This window comes from Bolinopsis microptera, chromosome 7 (genome assembly GCF_026151205.1).
Source record: "Bolinopsis microptera isolate Bmic1 chromosome 7, MBARI_Bmic_1.0, whole genome shotgun sequence".
Lineage (NCBI taxonomy): Eukaryota > Metazoa > Ctenophora > Tentaculata > Lobata > Bolinopsidae > Bolinopsis > Bolinopsis microptera.
The window spans coordinates 10,580,277-10,597,494 of NC_087078.1; the positions used below are offsets into that span (position 1 = coordinate 10,580,277).

Genomic DNA, 17,218 nt, shown 5'->3' on the forward strand with positions numbered 1-17,218 from the left:
TTACTATTATACCCCCTTTACTATTATACCCCCTTTACTATTATACCCCTTTTACTATTATACCCCCTTTGGTACACGTTACAAGCCTCTTTTGTGCACGCAAAGCGTGCACTCCGGCCGGAGGCGGCGGCCGAAGGCCGCCGCCTCCGGCAGGAGTTTTCCAGGCATTAAGACTCATCGGAAGTCGTTCAGCAGATTTATTTTTAGTTCAAACATTCTAATTTGATGTCAAAGATGACAGGAATAAAAAATAGTTATGTTCAGATTTTTAAGAAATTTGCATAAAATACTCGCCAGCACTGTTATACGAAATTCGGTAAAAAACCCAAAATCGCCATTTTCAGGTGCCCTAAAAACCATGTTAAAATTGAGTTAGAGATCTGAAATCTTTCAGGGCGTCTAGACGTTGACCAAATTGACTGCAAAAAAGTTTCAGGTTTCAGGAGCATCGGGAAATGGGTTTTCTAGAACCCCTGTTTTATTGCTCTATCCAGAGCCCTTGCGCTTGCAGTAGCGCGCGCCCGCCTCACGGCGGTAAAAAGGGCTCTAGCCATGAACACACCCAACGATTTTGGCACCACTGTACAGTGGTGCCAAAATTACCCGCGCTTTTGTCCTCATATCCGACGCCGCGCGTGTCGTTTTAGTCATTTCACCATTTGTTAGCCGCTTTGAATAATTTGTGTTCGACGAATTTCTCGTTGGATAAGATTTGAGATTAATATTATCAAATTTTCAGAATGCTCAGTTAGTTGTATAGTACTGTATTGTTTCCTTACACTGTTGTATAGTACTGTATTGTTCTTGACTTGTGAAACAAGCGCGCCCGCATTGGCTGCAATAGCGTAGAGTGCAGTTGGGTTTCAAGTTTTGTCGAGATGGCCATGTGGCCATAATCCTATTATTATTATTATTACATGGTTAGGTGAACCTGTTTTACGACAGATTGTCGGGACATATACAGATATACATACAGATATACATATATATTCAGGGATAGACGCTTTGCCAGTCAATTGTAGCCTGTATTTAAGTGTCCATAGATTCAAAAGTATAAAAGATACAGCCATTTCCGACCACAGGTCTTGCAAATAATTGTTTACACTTTAGTTTACATTGTATAAAAAATTTATTTGACGTCATAAACACCCCTTGATGACGTCATCAAGTTAACCGTTTTTAAAACTTGATTTTTGACAAAGTAATAACTTTTAAAATTAATTTTAACCCATTAAGGAGTAATTTTATTCAAAATCTGAGAAAATTTTCATCTCAGATAATTGTTCAAGCATTCTGAAAATCTACCGGAAAGTTTTTCTAGCTTGCTCCTTCATAAAGATATTTGTCATTGAAGTTTGTGCTTTTTTGAAGAGTTATTTTATAAAAACGTCAATTTTGCGATTTAGTATTCTTTGGTGTTGGGCCATGCCTTGGGTTGTGGAGCTCAGTTCTGCTTCCTGTAGGTATAAATTGTGCATTAGGCTAGTTTTAAAGTTGAAAATCAAAAAGTTGCACACGTGGGGACACGCCCAAATTGATAGAAAATTGCTAAAATCACTGAAAATTGCTGTTTTCGTCATTTTCTGTCAACTTTAGAGTGCCGTTGTGATTACAGTTCTTCTTGAAATACTTTCAAACTTTGCATGCTTATCAAGCTATATATAAAACAATTACATGCAAAAATTTACGGCGATTCAATATTGGATGCGCATGCAACGTCCGCTCAAAGTTTGCACGTGCGAAAGGTGAGAATTTTGCTCATTCGTGATTTCCAACAAATTCTGCTTTGCCACGACAGTTTAATGTCATTATATATGAATTTAATGTCAACTTGAATGAGTATTAAGTGGTATATTCAGTCAGTGATCGACCGATATGCTTACCTAAACACAAGGAAATGTTTTTAAAGGAAAAATTTCGAAATCGTTGAAACTTCCTCCTTATTATAATGAAGATACCAGTTTATATTTCGACTTTATAAAGTACCCTGACATTATAATCAAAAAGAGATGATATTTTACCAAAACCCATAATCATGGGTAGAGTGGACCGCTGCCAGTGTCTCTCTTTCCCAAACAAAAGGAAATGATATTAATTTGATTGACCGTTCTCAAATGCAAAATGATACCGAGAATGAAATCGGTCGCTCGCTTTTCCCATTCATTTACAATTGTAATAGATTAAGAAGAACTACCCAAAGGCAGCTGTACTCGGCAATAAAGATTCAATAAACTTCAGCTAATGCAATAAGTGATAACTACCACCCTTACCCCGAAATACTAGGTATCGACCCGAACGCAACCCAAAGAGATTTTTACAGCATCTGATTGACATGTAATCAATCGAAAATTATTACAATTCGTAAGCCGTGAATGAATGGGAAAAGCGAGCGACCGATTTCATTCTCGGTATCATTTTGCATTTGAGAACGGTCAATCAAATTAATATCATTTCCTTTTGTTTGGGAAAGAGAGACACTGGCAGCGGTCCACTCTACCCATGATTATGGGTTTTGGTAAAATATTATTATACGATTATATAATTATATAGCATGCAGGGCAAGGCTTCTCAAGCTTCTTTCTTAATACTATTTGATAGTCTTTATAAAGCAAATATGATTATTTAATAATGCACGTATGGCCTTATCTTATGCGTATCATGCTCTAGGTCGCTGACATTATTACACTCAATAGAAACTCTATACTAAAAGAATGCAGCCATCAGAAGAGCAGTTACAATCACTGAACTGCAAGAGAGCAGGGTAGTTCCACTGTAAGAACCATCATGACTGTCGTCACCACTGTCGTCATTATTTTCTGAAAACAGACCTTTAACTTTAAGCATTTCTGTTTGTACAATTATATGACTAAAAGTATTTATTTAGAAGAGATTAAACCAAGTTCATTATGTCAAATTTAGAGCGAACTTCTTTAAGTTTAACAATGAAATTAAATTTCTTATTTCATGAAATATGACACATTTGGTGAATACTCAACAGCGCCTTTTACAAATATCCATGCTTACCTGGTTCTGCAACAAATTTTCCAGGAATCGGGACAATTCTGTATCCATCAAATTTATCATTCACATCCCCATTATTTTTTTGAAAGAAGGATACACTTTTTAATTCTGCATCCCAATATGGTTTCCTTGATTGTTCTGTCCCGTCTTGAAGCTCATTCCTAGTTTCACAATCAAATACACCGTCACCAGGATACCCATCTCTCAAAAATCTTCTCCATTATAAAGAACGTTCATCTTTCCATTGTCCTTCCACACTGTCCAAATCGACTCTCCACCAGAAAAGACAAACCCCTCTGGCATTGGAAGCCTTTTCCCTGAGGGAGAGAAGGTGTCATCGATGCACGGCGTTATACCCCAATTTGGAGATTCGTCAGCAATATCTCCCGCACTTGAAAGACCAAATCCAAGCTTCACTTCGTCATCGTTTCCGCGGAGATTTATGAGGTACCCCGTATACGGCCTTAAGGCGATACTCCCCCCTTTTACTTTTAATTCCACTGCTTGTGTAGCCTCATCGAATGGTATTTCAATGGCATTTTCTAATGGTACTTCGTTGATCCACGGTATTTCCTCATCGGCTGTTGTTGTACCCAGTATTGCAGCTACTACTAATGCAGTTAGCAAGACCATCATCTTTGTTTCTACTTCACTTCGTTGGAATACTCCTACTAAAGTCAGGTAAAGTTAATAAGAAATTAGAAATTAGAAATTAGAAATTAGAAATTAGAAATTAGAAATTAGAAATTAGAAATTAGAAATTAGAAATTAGAAATTAGAAATTAGAAATTAGAAATTAGAAATTAGAAATCAGAAATTAGAAATTAGAAATTAGAAATTAGAAATTAGAAATCAGAAATTAGAAATTAGAAAGATCATTACAAAATTACATGTGTCAGATCCCAATCAGTTATATGAAAGTTATATAACCAAACAAAAAAACATAATATTGTAGATAAATAAATAAATGGTTTAAAGAAGTAGACAGACAAACTCGGTCTTATCCTTAATGATTAGTTTGTGCAATGTGCAAGGGTTAAAATAATAACAATAATTATCTTGCAATATGAATAGAGTGGAAAATGAACATATATGCAACAATAAAAATGCAAATTCAATAAACGAATTATTCATTATAATTGTTAGGCTGCAGGCTTGGCTACTCTGTACTCATAGAATAATCCATAACCTTCTGGAATATTCTGAAATATTTATCTGTTAGGTAAGTTTTCCGTCTATTTTATTAAGTCATGAATCAGAATAGAAGGATTAGTGATTACCGAGGTCTCATACCTAATCGGACCTTATTTGGACGGACATTAATTGAACGCTGGAGGCCTTAACGTTCATTTTAATGTCAGTTCAAATAAAGTCCGTTCATTTAAGGTCCGTCCAAATTAAAGTCTGTTGAATTTTTTCAAAAATTCGAACTTTTTGTCCAGAATATGACAACTATGAGAACTTTATTGTGCCGTAAGTTAACGACAGAAAGGTTCTCCTTAGTCTGCCGGAGGCACAGAAAACTCTGCTAGTATAATATATGATGTTTTCAAGGGGCAATTTGCGGAAAAAGTCAACAAAATTATGGCACTCAACAACATAGTTCACGAGCTAGTCCCCGCCAACATTACAAACTTGTTCCAGCCTCTAAATATATTACGGTAAAGCGTGTTGCCAAGGACATTGTCCGACGTTGTTACAGTTCATATTACTCAGGGGAGGTAATGAAACAGACAGCAGTGCTAGGAAAGCTCCATGCCTGTATTAATTTGCACGCAGTAATCGATACGCGTATTAAAGTAAAAATAAACTCTGTAATTCGCTTCCTAATATCACCCTGGCTAGTGAGTAAAGTACCCTCGACCTCGTACACCATACCATTTCAGTAATGATAAAAATATGTTATCAATAACAATACTCCTCTTCACCCGGTCATGTAATTGTGTTGTGATTAGATTCCTCGACCTCGCACATTATAAGACCTCGTACTGATATGTATTTCACTCTAACTGGCAGAAAGACCGGAAAGGTGTTATAGCAAAACTTTAAGAATACTTTAAGACTGTCACTCATAGTTTATTCTCAGAATTGTTAAAAAATTCACCCACTGAAATACCTAAGTTCCCAAAAATTTGTGTGCCATTATATTGAGCACAATTTATTTGAGCCCGAAAAATTTGGGCAGAAAATTTGAACTCATTTGGGCGACCGAAAATTTGGGCACAAATTCTTCGAAAAATGAACGATTTTCTATTAAAATTTCAGTTAGATATTTGCCTTAGTTCATTATTATTCCTTATTATTCCGGTCATTTTGCTTTCAATTTTAAGCATGTAGGTGGTAGTCTGAGTTGTTTCACATTATGAAAACATAGTGTGTCAGCTCAATGGAGGAGTTTCATCCGACAATGTGAAAATTGATACCCGCTTGACAGTGATCCGTGAAGTACACGCTCGCGGTTGGATCAACGAACTTTTTGTATATTTAAAAGGGAGGCCAGATGACATAAGGAAAGGCTTTGAGAAGTCGGGTATAACTGATGCTTGTAGATCAGACTTAACGGTGGATGATAATCCATTTGCAGATCTTGTTTAAATCTCTAGCTATCCGTACCTCTAGCCATTTGTTTTATTAATATTAGTAGCTGTTAGCTATTCCAGTTATTTCTATTCATTTAAAATATAAGCCTTTTTACTTGGTCAAGCCATGAATGACAGATTAAAAAACTAAAATTTCAAATATTATTTCACTCTTCATATATGAAGAAAAAGCCATCTTTCTATAGATTTCAGGGCCACATGCCAAATGCCAAAAGTTTGGTTAGCAAAAAATTTAGCAGACGGAAAAGATTTATGCAATTAATTTGGTCTGCAAAAAATTTGGTCGAGAGGCCCGCTCAAATTTTTTGTCGCCCAAATTTTTGGCACTATCCGTCGCGGAGTCGAGTCCGCGGCGGAGCCGCCGGACTCCGAGCGGACTCCGGCGGAGCCGCCGGACTCCGAGCGGACTCCGGCGGTGCTCCGCCAAAATGTATTTACAGTGGACTCAAGTACATTTTGGCGGACTCCGAGCGGAGCCGAGCGGACTCCGAGCGGACTTTAAAGTCCGCCGCGGACTCCGAGCGGCTCCGCGGCGGCTCGGTGGAGTGTCCGCCGCGGACTAAGCCACTAGGCGGACTCCGGTCCGCCGCGGACTCCGGCGGAGTGCTTGGCGGACTCCGCCGGACCTCTCCGCCAGACTTGAATCCGGCGGAGTCCGGCGGAGCTCGGACTCCGCTCGGACTCCCAGCTCAAGCTGTTCATAGGAATAAGATTATCGTGCGATATCTGCGCTGTGGCCAAATTATATACCATCCGATAGGAAAAACGCCAAATCGGATGTCGCAAGAAAAGCGAAACCTAGCGCAGGTTCCTATAAAAAGTTATGACTAAATAACTGGTTAAAATAAATATTTACACCGCGCAGCAAATAAAACAAACGAATATCAAAATAACATGCGCGTCGCTATTATGTATCGCTAGGCGTTACTATGGTTATGGCGTTACTATGGTTATGACGTCAAAAATGACTATATTTGGAAATGAGGGGAAGGCTCCTTTCTCGCAACGGCGAGGTAGCGCAGTTGGTTAGAACACCAGCTTTGCAACCGCGAGGTTGCGAGTTCGAATCCCAATGTCTGCCTGGTTGTGGGGTGAGCGTCGTTGACGTTCAGCTAAGGATCCTGAGTGGTCTATGCAGCCCCCCGGTATACTCAGCCGAATACTCGGGAAATCGGGTGTGAGGGTTAAATGAGGAGCTGCACATTGCAGCAGTCTCGGGCGAAGTAAGTATGGTACACACTACTTTAAGTTTAACAGTCACTGGCCAAAATAAATCCTTTGGCTTCCTTGTTCCTGCAATTGGCTGGTTGCACGTGTGTAACAATGTAGCTGTTGGAATACTTCGAAGTAATATGTATAAGTGTCTTGATACAAAATTACTGTCATGTACTATATCATATATACTGTAGTCGATCAACTTAACCGACTATACCATATCAATTATCGTATGATTATTTGTACCATTAGTTCTGATTACCAATTCGCACTTGCAACTTGCTGGCCCAAAACTTATTCCTTGCCAAACTTTTATTTTTTCGTATTGTTTGACATACAAATGGCCATATAATAAGAATCATTTGATTCAGCCAGTGTCATTGATAATGGTATGTTTTATCTCTCTTTTCGTGAGATTATTGTTGAACTTGATCTCGTGGTACATGTCTTCACATACAACCATTATACCTACGGGGGCGTTTGCATGGTTTCAGCAAGCTCTTGGCTATTTTACCAACCAGTACAATTCACAGACCAGCGCAATAAATTGTTTTAGACTATAATTAGAGTACTGCTCAAAGGTTACTATGAGTATGACATGCGATTATCAGTTCTAGTTCTACAAAATGTCTATTAATTAATAGTTAGATTGATAAAGTTCTTTAGATTTATTGAATAATCTCGGTCAAATTGAGTGGGTTCCTTGTTACAGCAAGACAAGAATTCAAACACATTTTATTCTATCAATAATTCATTTCAGTCATATTCAAGATTACAGTCGAAACATCCCATGAAATGCTTACTCTAAAATCTTTAAGTAAACGGTTGTCAACATTGCAGTTCGTCTCCTGGCCATGTTTTAGAAACCTTGCAGTCATTCGATCTGCAGACACAGCTTGGCAGCGAATCCGTCGCTGTACGAAGATTCATCTGCAAGTGCAGGCCCAAAATTGTTGAATGCAATGCCCTAGCCTATAATATCTGAATTACACCATCTTAAATCAAAACTCGTCCAGTTCATGCTCTCTCTCTTCCTGATAACCTGTAACCACCCATCAGGGGCTACTCTTCTCAATTTAAACTGGCTGCTTTGCTAGAGGAATGACAGAGATCTCCTCTCCGTGGTCTGGGTGGTCACACGATGCACCAATTACGAAAGCGATGTCAGCTATTTTAAATAACCTAACAGTTAAGACTCGGTTTTGATATTAAAACTGTTCGTGTTACAGGGTTATGGATATACAAATATTGTGTCAATGAAGATCACAAATAAAAGGTACAAAATACTTTCGGATGATGCAGATAAAATGGAATCATTACAGACCTGGCTGACTATCTAATTCTCTATTGTGTTCACAGTAGTTCAAGCCTAACATAATTGAAGATTCTAATAATTTAAGCATTGATCGTTGAAACACAGTTCAACAATGATCAAATAACCTAGCAGTAAGGTTGAAATATAGTACAATCGAAAGTATAACTAAATACCAATATCATAAAACCGTTAATATCAATAATCAAATGTCGAATTCATAGTGCAGCAAAAACAGCAGAGAGATAATCAATGACTTCGTACTCCTGGTTATTGTAGGCTTGCATGAAGGATTCCAGAAGGGAGTCGTACCTTATCCACTTGGCAGCTCTCTGGGGTGGAGGTCTTCTCATCAGCCTATCCGTGATCTTCTGGTCTGTTAGTCCTTGCTCTAGTTTGAGGGCTTCAAGGAATTTCCAGATGGTAGGATTTGAACACTGGACGAGGCTGCGGAAACCATTATGTCATCCTTCTGCAAGGTTCAAAGAGCGTGGGAGACCAGTTAGACAGCAATCGTACTGGTTCCAGGACAGGTGATCGAAGCGAGCAGGTCTGTTTGGTGTTCCCATCCACGTGGACTCAAAGTATAATGTAAAGACATCCATATCTGCGGAGAGGATAGGTCTAACTCTAAGGGTCTGCCATGCGTAGTGGACGTCACCAGGAGGGATGAAAGGTAGAGCTCCGATCCGTTGGAAGGATCCAACCACCTGATACTCCGGAACAAGGTCGGAGCGAGCGAAGTTCCTCCATAGAGCCTGTTTGAAGTGGAAGTAGCAGCCACGTAGAGTAGTCCCGGGCCAGACAGCAGTGACACTGTTCCGTAGCCCAGCTTCATAATCGCAAAGGGCGGTGTCTGGATGGAAAGGTCCAAAGCGATCCAGTTCTTCTAGTAGGTTTGTGTAGTGTTCTTGCCGCTTTCCAGGGAGAAGACCAAACGCCAGAGGAAGTCTGTAATTGTCTGGGGTGATTCCATGTACTGTCAGGAGTTGGGTGAATAGATTGGGTGCCACCTTTTTTTGTTTTGTGTTGCTGCGCTGAGAGGTGTTTATGTTGGTCGGCAGCTTTCTGCTTCAATTCTGCTCTGAACTCTGCTTTCTTAGCTAGAATTTCTTTAGCTAGGCAAATTTTGTCTTTCGCACGTACGTCTCCTGAGGAAAATAATTATTATTAATAGTCAAACATGAATCATAACACATAGAGGGGGGTTTGGTCGTTGATTACGTTATCAACATTTTCTTTTTTACCCTCTAGAATAATAACAATTTGACAATATTTTAATTCAAATTCCACTCTGATAGTGATAAAATTTAGAAATTGATCGAATATCCGGCTATAATACAGCAGGGTGTCATAATTATTGGCGTGTAGACAATTTTGCGTAAAATTTTAGCCCACCCAAGCTTTTAGAAACGATCATTACTTGACTTCTGAGTGTCAAGTAATGATCCTATGGAGTCTTGATCATTCAAGAAATAATCCTTCATACTACAGTTTAGTCTAAAAATGAAGTCCGAAAGAAGTTAAATTTTGTCGATAATCACGACGAAAGAGAAAAATTTGGATTACTGGACTTAAAGCCTTCGGCTGCTTACCCTAAATTCCGGGATGAGTCCGCCTGACTATATTTTATTGCGTCAGTTAGAGGAGAAAGAGAGCTTTTATGAAATCTATAGTTTTCTATATGTTTCGCTATCGCCTGAAGAGCTGTGCACTTTAGTCTAAAGAATAATTTCAGAAAAAATTCACCGAAAAAAAATTGCACATAAAATCTCTTACTTCTTCGTAAATCTAACCAAGTATGGAATCGACCCTTTAAATAACGGCCTAAATTATGGGTTTTGAGGTACATCAACACAAAATTCTGAAATCAAGAAAAAGTTCAGACGATTATCTACAGACCAGTTTTTGAATTTTGAAATTAGGATATTCAGAAGTAAAGTTATGACCCGGCGAAAAATATTGATTTCATCATAAAATACACATAAAATTTCAAACACGCCAATAATTCTGACACCCTGCAGTAGTAAGTAGTTAAGAAGTTGCTTGGCCGGATATCATAACAATGATTTCGGCTCATCATCATAGCATGATCAGGGTAGCATGAAACGTAGAAAAAGTGTTTTCTAGGAAAATAGTCAAGGGGGGGGCCGGGGGGGGGGGGATCAGGACATGATTACGTACTTTTGCTGTCAGGAGGGCCGGGGGGGTTGGGTCTTGATAACGGTTGATTACGGAAGGGGGGAGGCTGTCTATTCAACTGTAGTTGTTCGTCCTTCTGCACCAGCAGCTGGTCCTGCAGCCTGATCACCTTTCCTTGTCTGCTAGCGCTTCCTCTCTCAGTGAAGTCAGGCAAGTAGCTGGTAGGACGAAGTCTGTGAGGTAGGTGCTTCAGAGTGGTTTGCAGATCCGGACTTATCTGCTCGTGATCTTTGGACAATTCTCGTGAGGGACTCTTGGTAGTTCCACGTTGATTTCGGGTGGGTATGTAGATAGGGCTTCGGTGAAGAGGTTTTGTGTTGCTGAGAGGTGATGGTTGGCAGCTTTCTGCTTTAATTCTGCTCTGAACTCTGCTTTCTCAGCTAGAATTGTGTACCGACAGTACACAATTCTAGCTGACTTCGTACTTCGCTGACTTCGTACTTCGCACGTTTCCTGAGGTAAATAATGGATAGTCAACCAAATATTATTAAACATAGATTGACTTCCCACAATTATAACCTGTATATCTTCCAGTGATGAAATATGTAATCTCCAAAAGTATAAATTACACACCATATCTGTAGTCTCTCGATGAGATGAAACCACTTCAGCGGGGTTAACGATATTAGCTATCACTCTTAAGGCGTGACGTGCGGCTTGAAGGAGTTTCTCCCAGGTCTTTTTCACATTAATGATGCAAACGTCGTTTCTGTATTCTTGGGCACGTAGCTCAACATGAAATCTGAAAAAGGTTGAGTTAGGGGTCGTACACATGTTACGAAATCACAATTTAGACAATTTGTCTAACGAATTAAATTTGATTCACGGTGCGCGCGCGACGGCGCGCGCTAAAACTGTCCCAAATTGGGAATGCGATCTATTTTATACGGAAAAAAAACTTGGCGTCAGCCGTCAATGATCCATAAGTTTGGAACAATTTGGAACATTTTTACGTCCGTTCTGGACATGCAGTGATTCCCAAACTTGGTTTGAGTGGTCCTAGGGCCAATATAAACTCTTACCGACCAATTCTGAGCACTTCTAAAAGAATATTCATTATTGTTCATTTTCGTTCATTCCATGAACCTGGGTAATGTTATGCGAATTTTGATGGCTCCTACGCCTATTTTTTTTTACTATATCCATCTTAGAAAACCGAATTGAGGCTTCCCAGCACTGAAATATAGCCAATACTACGATGTTTCACAATATAATGATTCCTCTAGGCATTTTCTCAATTTCAGATTTCGCCAAAAACAGCCTACATGATCTATCATGTAAATGATCAGTTCTAATATGACAGGAAAGTGTTTTGACCCGGTGAAAAAGGGTGGTGAATAATATGCCAAAAATTTAAATTCTGAAAATATACACTCGGTTCAGGGCGTCTTCGGGTGCGAACACATGCACTCCTAGAATAATTGACTGTCTTTACCGTTTACTACATTGTTATTACTACTTGTTATTACAGAATTTAAATAGAATTTAACCCACATATTTTTACACATGAACTGCTGTAACAAATACCATCAAAAGTAGATAAACAAAATAGAAACAAACCTATGAATTTGTTGTTTATCTGGTTAGGTCATAGGTGGAAGGTTAACCTCGTTCTTGACACAAAATACCCTGTTGGTGTATAATGGTTCCTGGTGTTGGGCTGGAACACGTCCAGTCTCCTCCTGAAATCTCCGACAGGACAGAGGAAGCTACTGTCGTAGACACACATTGTGCAGCAGTTGTTGTAGAGATCACCGACGTGACGCTACCGCTCACACGACTCTCACCAGTCCTGTGATATAGTACTGTTGTTAAGTATGCGTTGTCAGACTTAATTAGTTAGTTTGAGAGTATGTTCTATAACCTTATGTAGTTTGTTGAAACACTTGTCACTTAATAAATACTCTTTTATAAACAATTATTAAAGGTTAGTGTTATGAATACATCAAGAATTCCTCAATAAGCGTCTTTAACATGAATTCAGCGCTAGAGAAGGGAGCTGGTTCAAGGACACAAAACCGGTCTGTCGGTCACGCAGTAGGTTGATACGAGAGCTCCCAGTCACAGCTAAACCTCTTGTAAACCTCTAAGTTGCTAAAAGCAGCACGCATATTTATATGCACTGGTCCAACTCCCGTGAGGGACTGTGTTATTACTTAAGTGGCTAGTTACAGCTAGTTAGAGGTAGTTGGGGCAAGTTGCGGTTAACTCTGGTAAGAAGTGGTAAGATCTGGTAAGTTAGGGCAGGTTAAGACTATCCCCCTTAAAGTTTTTAGAATAAGCTGCTCACTGCTATTGTTACTACTGACCATGTAGTGCAATATGTTATGATATTGTGTTAGCCCATATCAAGTTCTAGATTATTCTATAGAAGGTTTCAGGGTAATCTATCAATAGGAAAAGGTCAAAGCTAGCAACTCAATACTGTTAATTGATATGCGTAACGTAATAACTGTGTCATTGTGTAACTGGGTGTTTGACAGTGCTCACTCCTCAGTCCAAGGGAACTGGGACGGGAGCAACGATTCAACAAATTAGACTTGAATTAGATAGCAGATTAGCACGCTTTAAATAATTTTGCGATCCAACTGTCGAATCAGAAGCTAAAGAACTTAGACTGTCTCAGTGTTTCAAAAGTAAATGACTAAATCAACTATTTGAATTTTAAAAAACAAGTATAGATCACTTATTTATAAATTGAGGCTTGTAGTTTTTCAGAACGTTGCGGACTGCGGTTACATTCTTAAACTCTCTAGAACCAAGGTATATTGTCACTAGTGAGATTCTACAGGGTGTCCCAGAAGTAACTACCCACACAAAACCCCCATTCAGAATTGCTTAGAGAATGCAGATGTAGGTCATACTAATTAACTCAAAAATGTTAAGATTTCCTGAAAATCTCGTAAAATTTCATCAATTACAGATGTTTGGCACGACACTCCCTCTTTATCCCAATTGTCACCATAAATTGAGTTAGGAACTCAAAAATTTCCAGACAGTTTGATAATTCAAGTGCTTTCCTATAGTTTCAAGTTGGTTGTTTACAAATAAGCCGAGTTATGACTATTTTAAGATCTGGCTGATGCATGATCCTGGCACTTAATCAGTGATTCGAATGATTTCAAATTATTATCCAAGTAACCTTGGGTGATTAATCCAACGATCAAAACCAAATCTTGCCTAAAAACGATGTTTGAATGTTGCATTGAAAATATCTATTTGCTTAAGTCATAATGATAAGAATTGGCTGTAAATGAACTGGTAAGTAGATTAGCATAATGTACCCACTACCCAGCAACACGGCAGTTAAACCTCGTCACTTGGACAGTTTAGCTCCACAAATTAGCCCTTTCCTTAATTAAATCTATCACTATTTTATAATCATTTCGTCAGAGGAATGACAACATGAACCCCAAAACTTTGATCATAACATGTGGACAGAACTCAGTGCCAGGACAACATGACACTCCGAAACTTTGAAACATAACACGAGGAAATATGGACAGAACTGAACAATAGCAACAACCACACTCAGAGACTGAAGAATCAGGAGGACTCTGTATCCCAGGAACCAACTATTTAGCTATCGTCGCTCAATAATCGGTTTGGTATCGACCCTACATATTTTGTTTTTCCGACTTTAAAGCTGACTTAAGAAACAAGGGAATTAAATTTAACTTCCTAACATTAAATCGTTGATTTTATATAATTTTCCTTTTTTTCCCCAGTACATTGTGCAGAAAGTTGGAGATTACAAATTTTGGAATCATGTAGTTATTGACCGTATGTACTAAAAATACTCTAGCACAATTGTAACTGCAGTATTACAGAACTCTAAATGTTTAATGAACACATTTGCAGGTACCACCCGTATTCACACTCAAAAACGAGTTTAGTCAGTTTCCGATACAAACAAACAAACAACAAACAGATTAGCATAATGAATTTAACAGGTATCAACCATCCTTAATGTTAACTGTCAATAAATAAGTGTGTTTAATGTTTAAATAAGTGTGGTTAATGTTTAATAAGTGTGTTTAATGTTTATACAACACAGTTTTATGTGTTTATTAGATTTTTATCAGTAATAATTCTTGCACAAATTAAAGTCACTTGGCAGTACTGTTATATAGTTGTGAAATGATTATGGTGAATAGAGCTGTCATTTCTCTCCACAATCGCTTGGTAAGAGGTTTTATTTTATTAATAAGGCTGAGCTAAAGCAGTCATCTGTATGTAAGATAAAAAAGGTCACATCAAGCTTGAACAAAGTACTTACATGTTTTCGTCTGAAGAATCGGTCGTTATTATACCAGCATATAATAATGTTTGCCAGGAAAGAATCTCGTCCCAAGGAAAATTCTGGTTCAGCTAGTAATAATGATACTTAAAAGTTAACATTCTGGCTAACTGCTTAGAGCTAGAGCTTTACAATAATCAGAATAAACAATATACATAAAGTTAGGTCTGTTTCTGCACCAGGAATATAGAAATGAAAAGTGTGTCAAACAGTATATATACATTCAATTAAATCAAGTGATGCAATTGGCAGAGCACAATCAAATTTTAAGTGTTGCAATTGGCAGAGCACAATTCATTGCTACCAATAATTTTTTCAAAAACATTTTAACAAAACACATGATCTACTCCATTATAGGGGCAGGGATGAGGTTGTAGATAGATTGCAAATACTTTCAAAACACCTGCAGTTCAAGGAATAATAATAACAGCTCTTCGAGTTCTATATTACAGCTAAACTAAGATAATCAAAATAAGTGGGACCAACTTAGAATCACATATCACCAGTTTTCTAGAAAATGTGATTGAAGGCCATTACTGAAATTTAAGGCAGATCTGGAGCTCTAGCTTGGAATGTGTTTGTTCTTTACCGTGCCATTCACACGATTTGATCCATGGAAGTGTCACATAAGTATACTTTTTCTAGCACAGAAACACATTTAAACAAGGCTTGAATAGTTTATTGTAAATTCGATAAGTTGCATGAGTGAAATGATCTGATAAAAGAGTAAAACTTTCAAATTCTATCCAGATCTATAAGTGTAAAAAGATATTTACTCTAAGAGACATCCACTGTACTATCATTACCCTACTAGAACAAGTTTCTTTAAGTCTCAAACACATCACAGCCAAAAGGAAGTAGCACTAACTCAGTTACATTAAATAACCTCTCAAGATTAATTAGTAAGCTCACTTTCATTCTACGAAACAACTACTATCAAACTAAATATAATACGGTGTAGCATTGAAGCTTTGTGCTAGGAGTGGGAACAGAAAAACATGCGACCAAAACGCGACAAGGTCAAATTAAATGGGCAATAAAATTATAATAAAAACCAGGCGACAACGATTTTTGTTAAATATCTTAAAATGCGCGGCGTAGTGTAGTGCGTCCTTTGAAAACCAAATAAAAATTATTTTTTATCAAAATATTAAAAAAAAAATTACGGTATGATGCAAATCTTGTGTAAAAAAATGTGATAAACAATATGCTGTAAAAAAACTTTCGTAAAAAATTTTAAAAAACATGATCCCTACCCCATTTCGTGACTTTATCATTTTTGGGACTTAGACAGGATAAAATTTTTGTCAAAAGCCTATCCATTTGTCAAAATTTTTGTCATGGTATTATGTGACTCTATTCAATGAGATCATTATCCTTTGATGTACTGTGTAATATATTGGAGTTTATTAAGGGATACAAATATTTGTAGGTTTATAACTGATAACCTACAAAGACGCGCGCTGAGCTGGAGTCATTGTATAATAATTTGTAACGTATAACTATCGATAATAAATAAGATCAGCTAAGTCTAAACCATATGGTACCAAGTTAATTCAATTGTAAAATCTTTCCAAAAACAAACAATGTTTCAGGACAAAATTAAAAATCCATTTACAAATATTCATAGCTTCAAGCTTAAAGTTTAAGTAAAACATACATTATATAAAAATTATTTAATTACATATGCATAATAATAATATGTTGTGTAATAGTCGAGCGTGTCTTTTTAAAGATGAGTCATTTGTAGTATCGATAAGAAAATCCCTGTACAAATAGCTTTCAGTACTAATCCGATTTATGTTGTATAACACTGAAGACACTGCACGCGCAGTGAACCACGTGTAACGAGCATTAAGGTCTACCGAAGTTCGTAGGGCGCGAATCTTTTTATATTGACGTGTTTGCGCTTCCTGAGTGAAGAGCTCGCGCCGGGCTCCGCTCGGACTCCGCCGGACTCCAACAGAGTCCACTGACTTCCGACCTCCGACTTCCGACTTCCGACCCTCGGCTAAATTTGTCACGTGACATACAACATAGCATTTTGCAATATTGTGGCCAGATGAAAAGGTTGCTAGTGATAAACCTTAACCATTACCCTCACAATGTTAATAGTGTACAACTATAGTCCTAACTTTGACCCTATAATGTATAAACGTTGACCCTAACCCTCCACCAAACCGTCAGCAGCGAAATATCAATGTCATTGACTGGTCACGTGACCAAAACAATTTTTGTAATATTATCTCATATAGGGAAGCGTTTTTAGTTATACCCTACACGTTGCATGTGGCGTCATTCGGCCGGATCCAAGCAAGCAAAAATACGTCGACCATCACAGGACGACGCCAGCCAGCACTCTCTACGCTCTTCGAGCTCCGATCGTCCTGTGACGAAGTAAGGACGAAGCCTGAGGTCCTCAGGTAACATCGACCACCGATTGAAAATTCAAAGATTTTTTGACATAAAGGTCAAATGTAAAACTAAAATCTTGATGTTGATTGATTGACGACGTCAATTTTTGAGCACAGCGCGAGCGCATGCGGAAAAGGACCGCGTAGCTAGTCA

General features: G+C 38.2%; 1 protein-coding gene and 1 long non-coding RNA gene across 2 annotated transcripts; both read right to left on the reverse strand.

The window, feature by feature from the left end:
• Positions 1-8,612: 8,612 nt before the first annotated feature.
• Positions 8,613-9,340, reverse strand: LOC134818682 (uncharacterized). Its single transcript, XM_063828322.1, has 2 exons — positions 9,332-9,340; positions 8,613-9,185 (listed from the first exon to the last, which is right to left on the reverse strand). Exons 1-2 carry the CDS (start codon positions 9,338-9,340, stop codon positions 8,613-8,615), a joined length of 582 nt encoding a protein of 193 aa, XP_063684392.1.
• Positions 9,341-10,404: 1,064 nt separating this feature from the next.
• Positions 10,405-15,493, reverse strand: LOC134818371 (uncharacterized). Its single transcript, XR_010160641.1, has 4 exons — positions 14,630-15,493; positions 11,911-12,142; positions 10,924-11,092; positions 10,405-10,803 (listed from the first exon to the last, which is right to left on the reverse strand). It is a non-coding gene; the product is annotated as an uncharacterized LOC134818371 (long non-coding RNA).
• Positions 15,494-17,218: the final 1,725 nt, after the last annotated feature.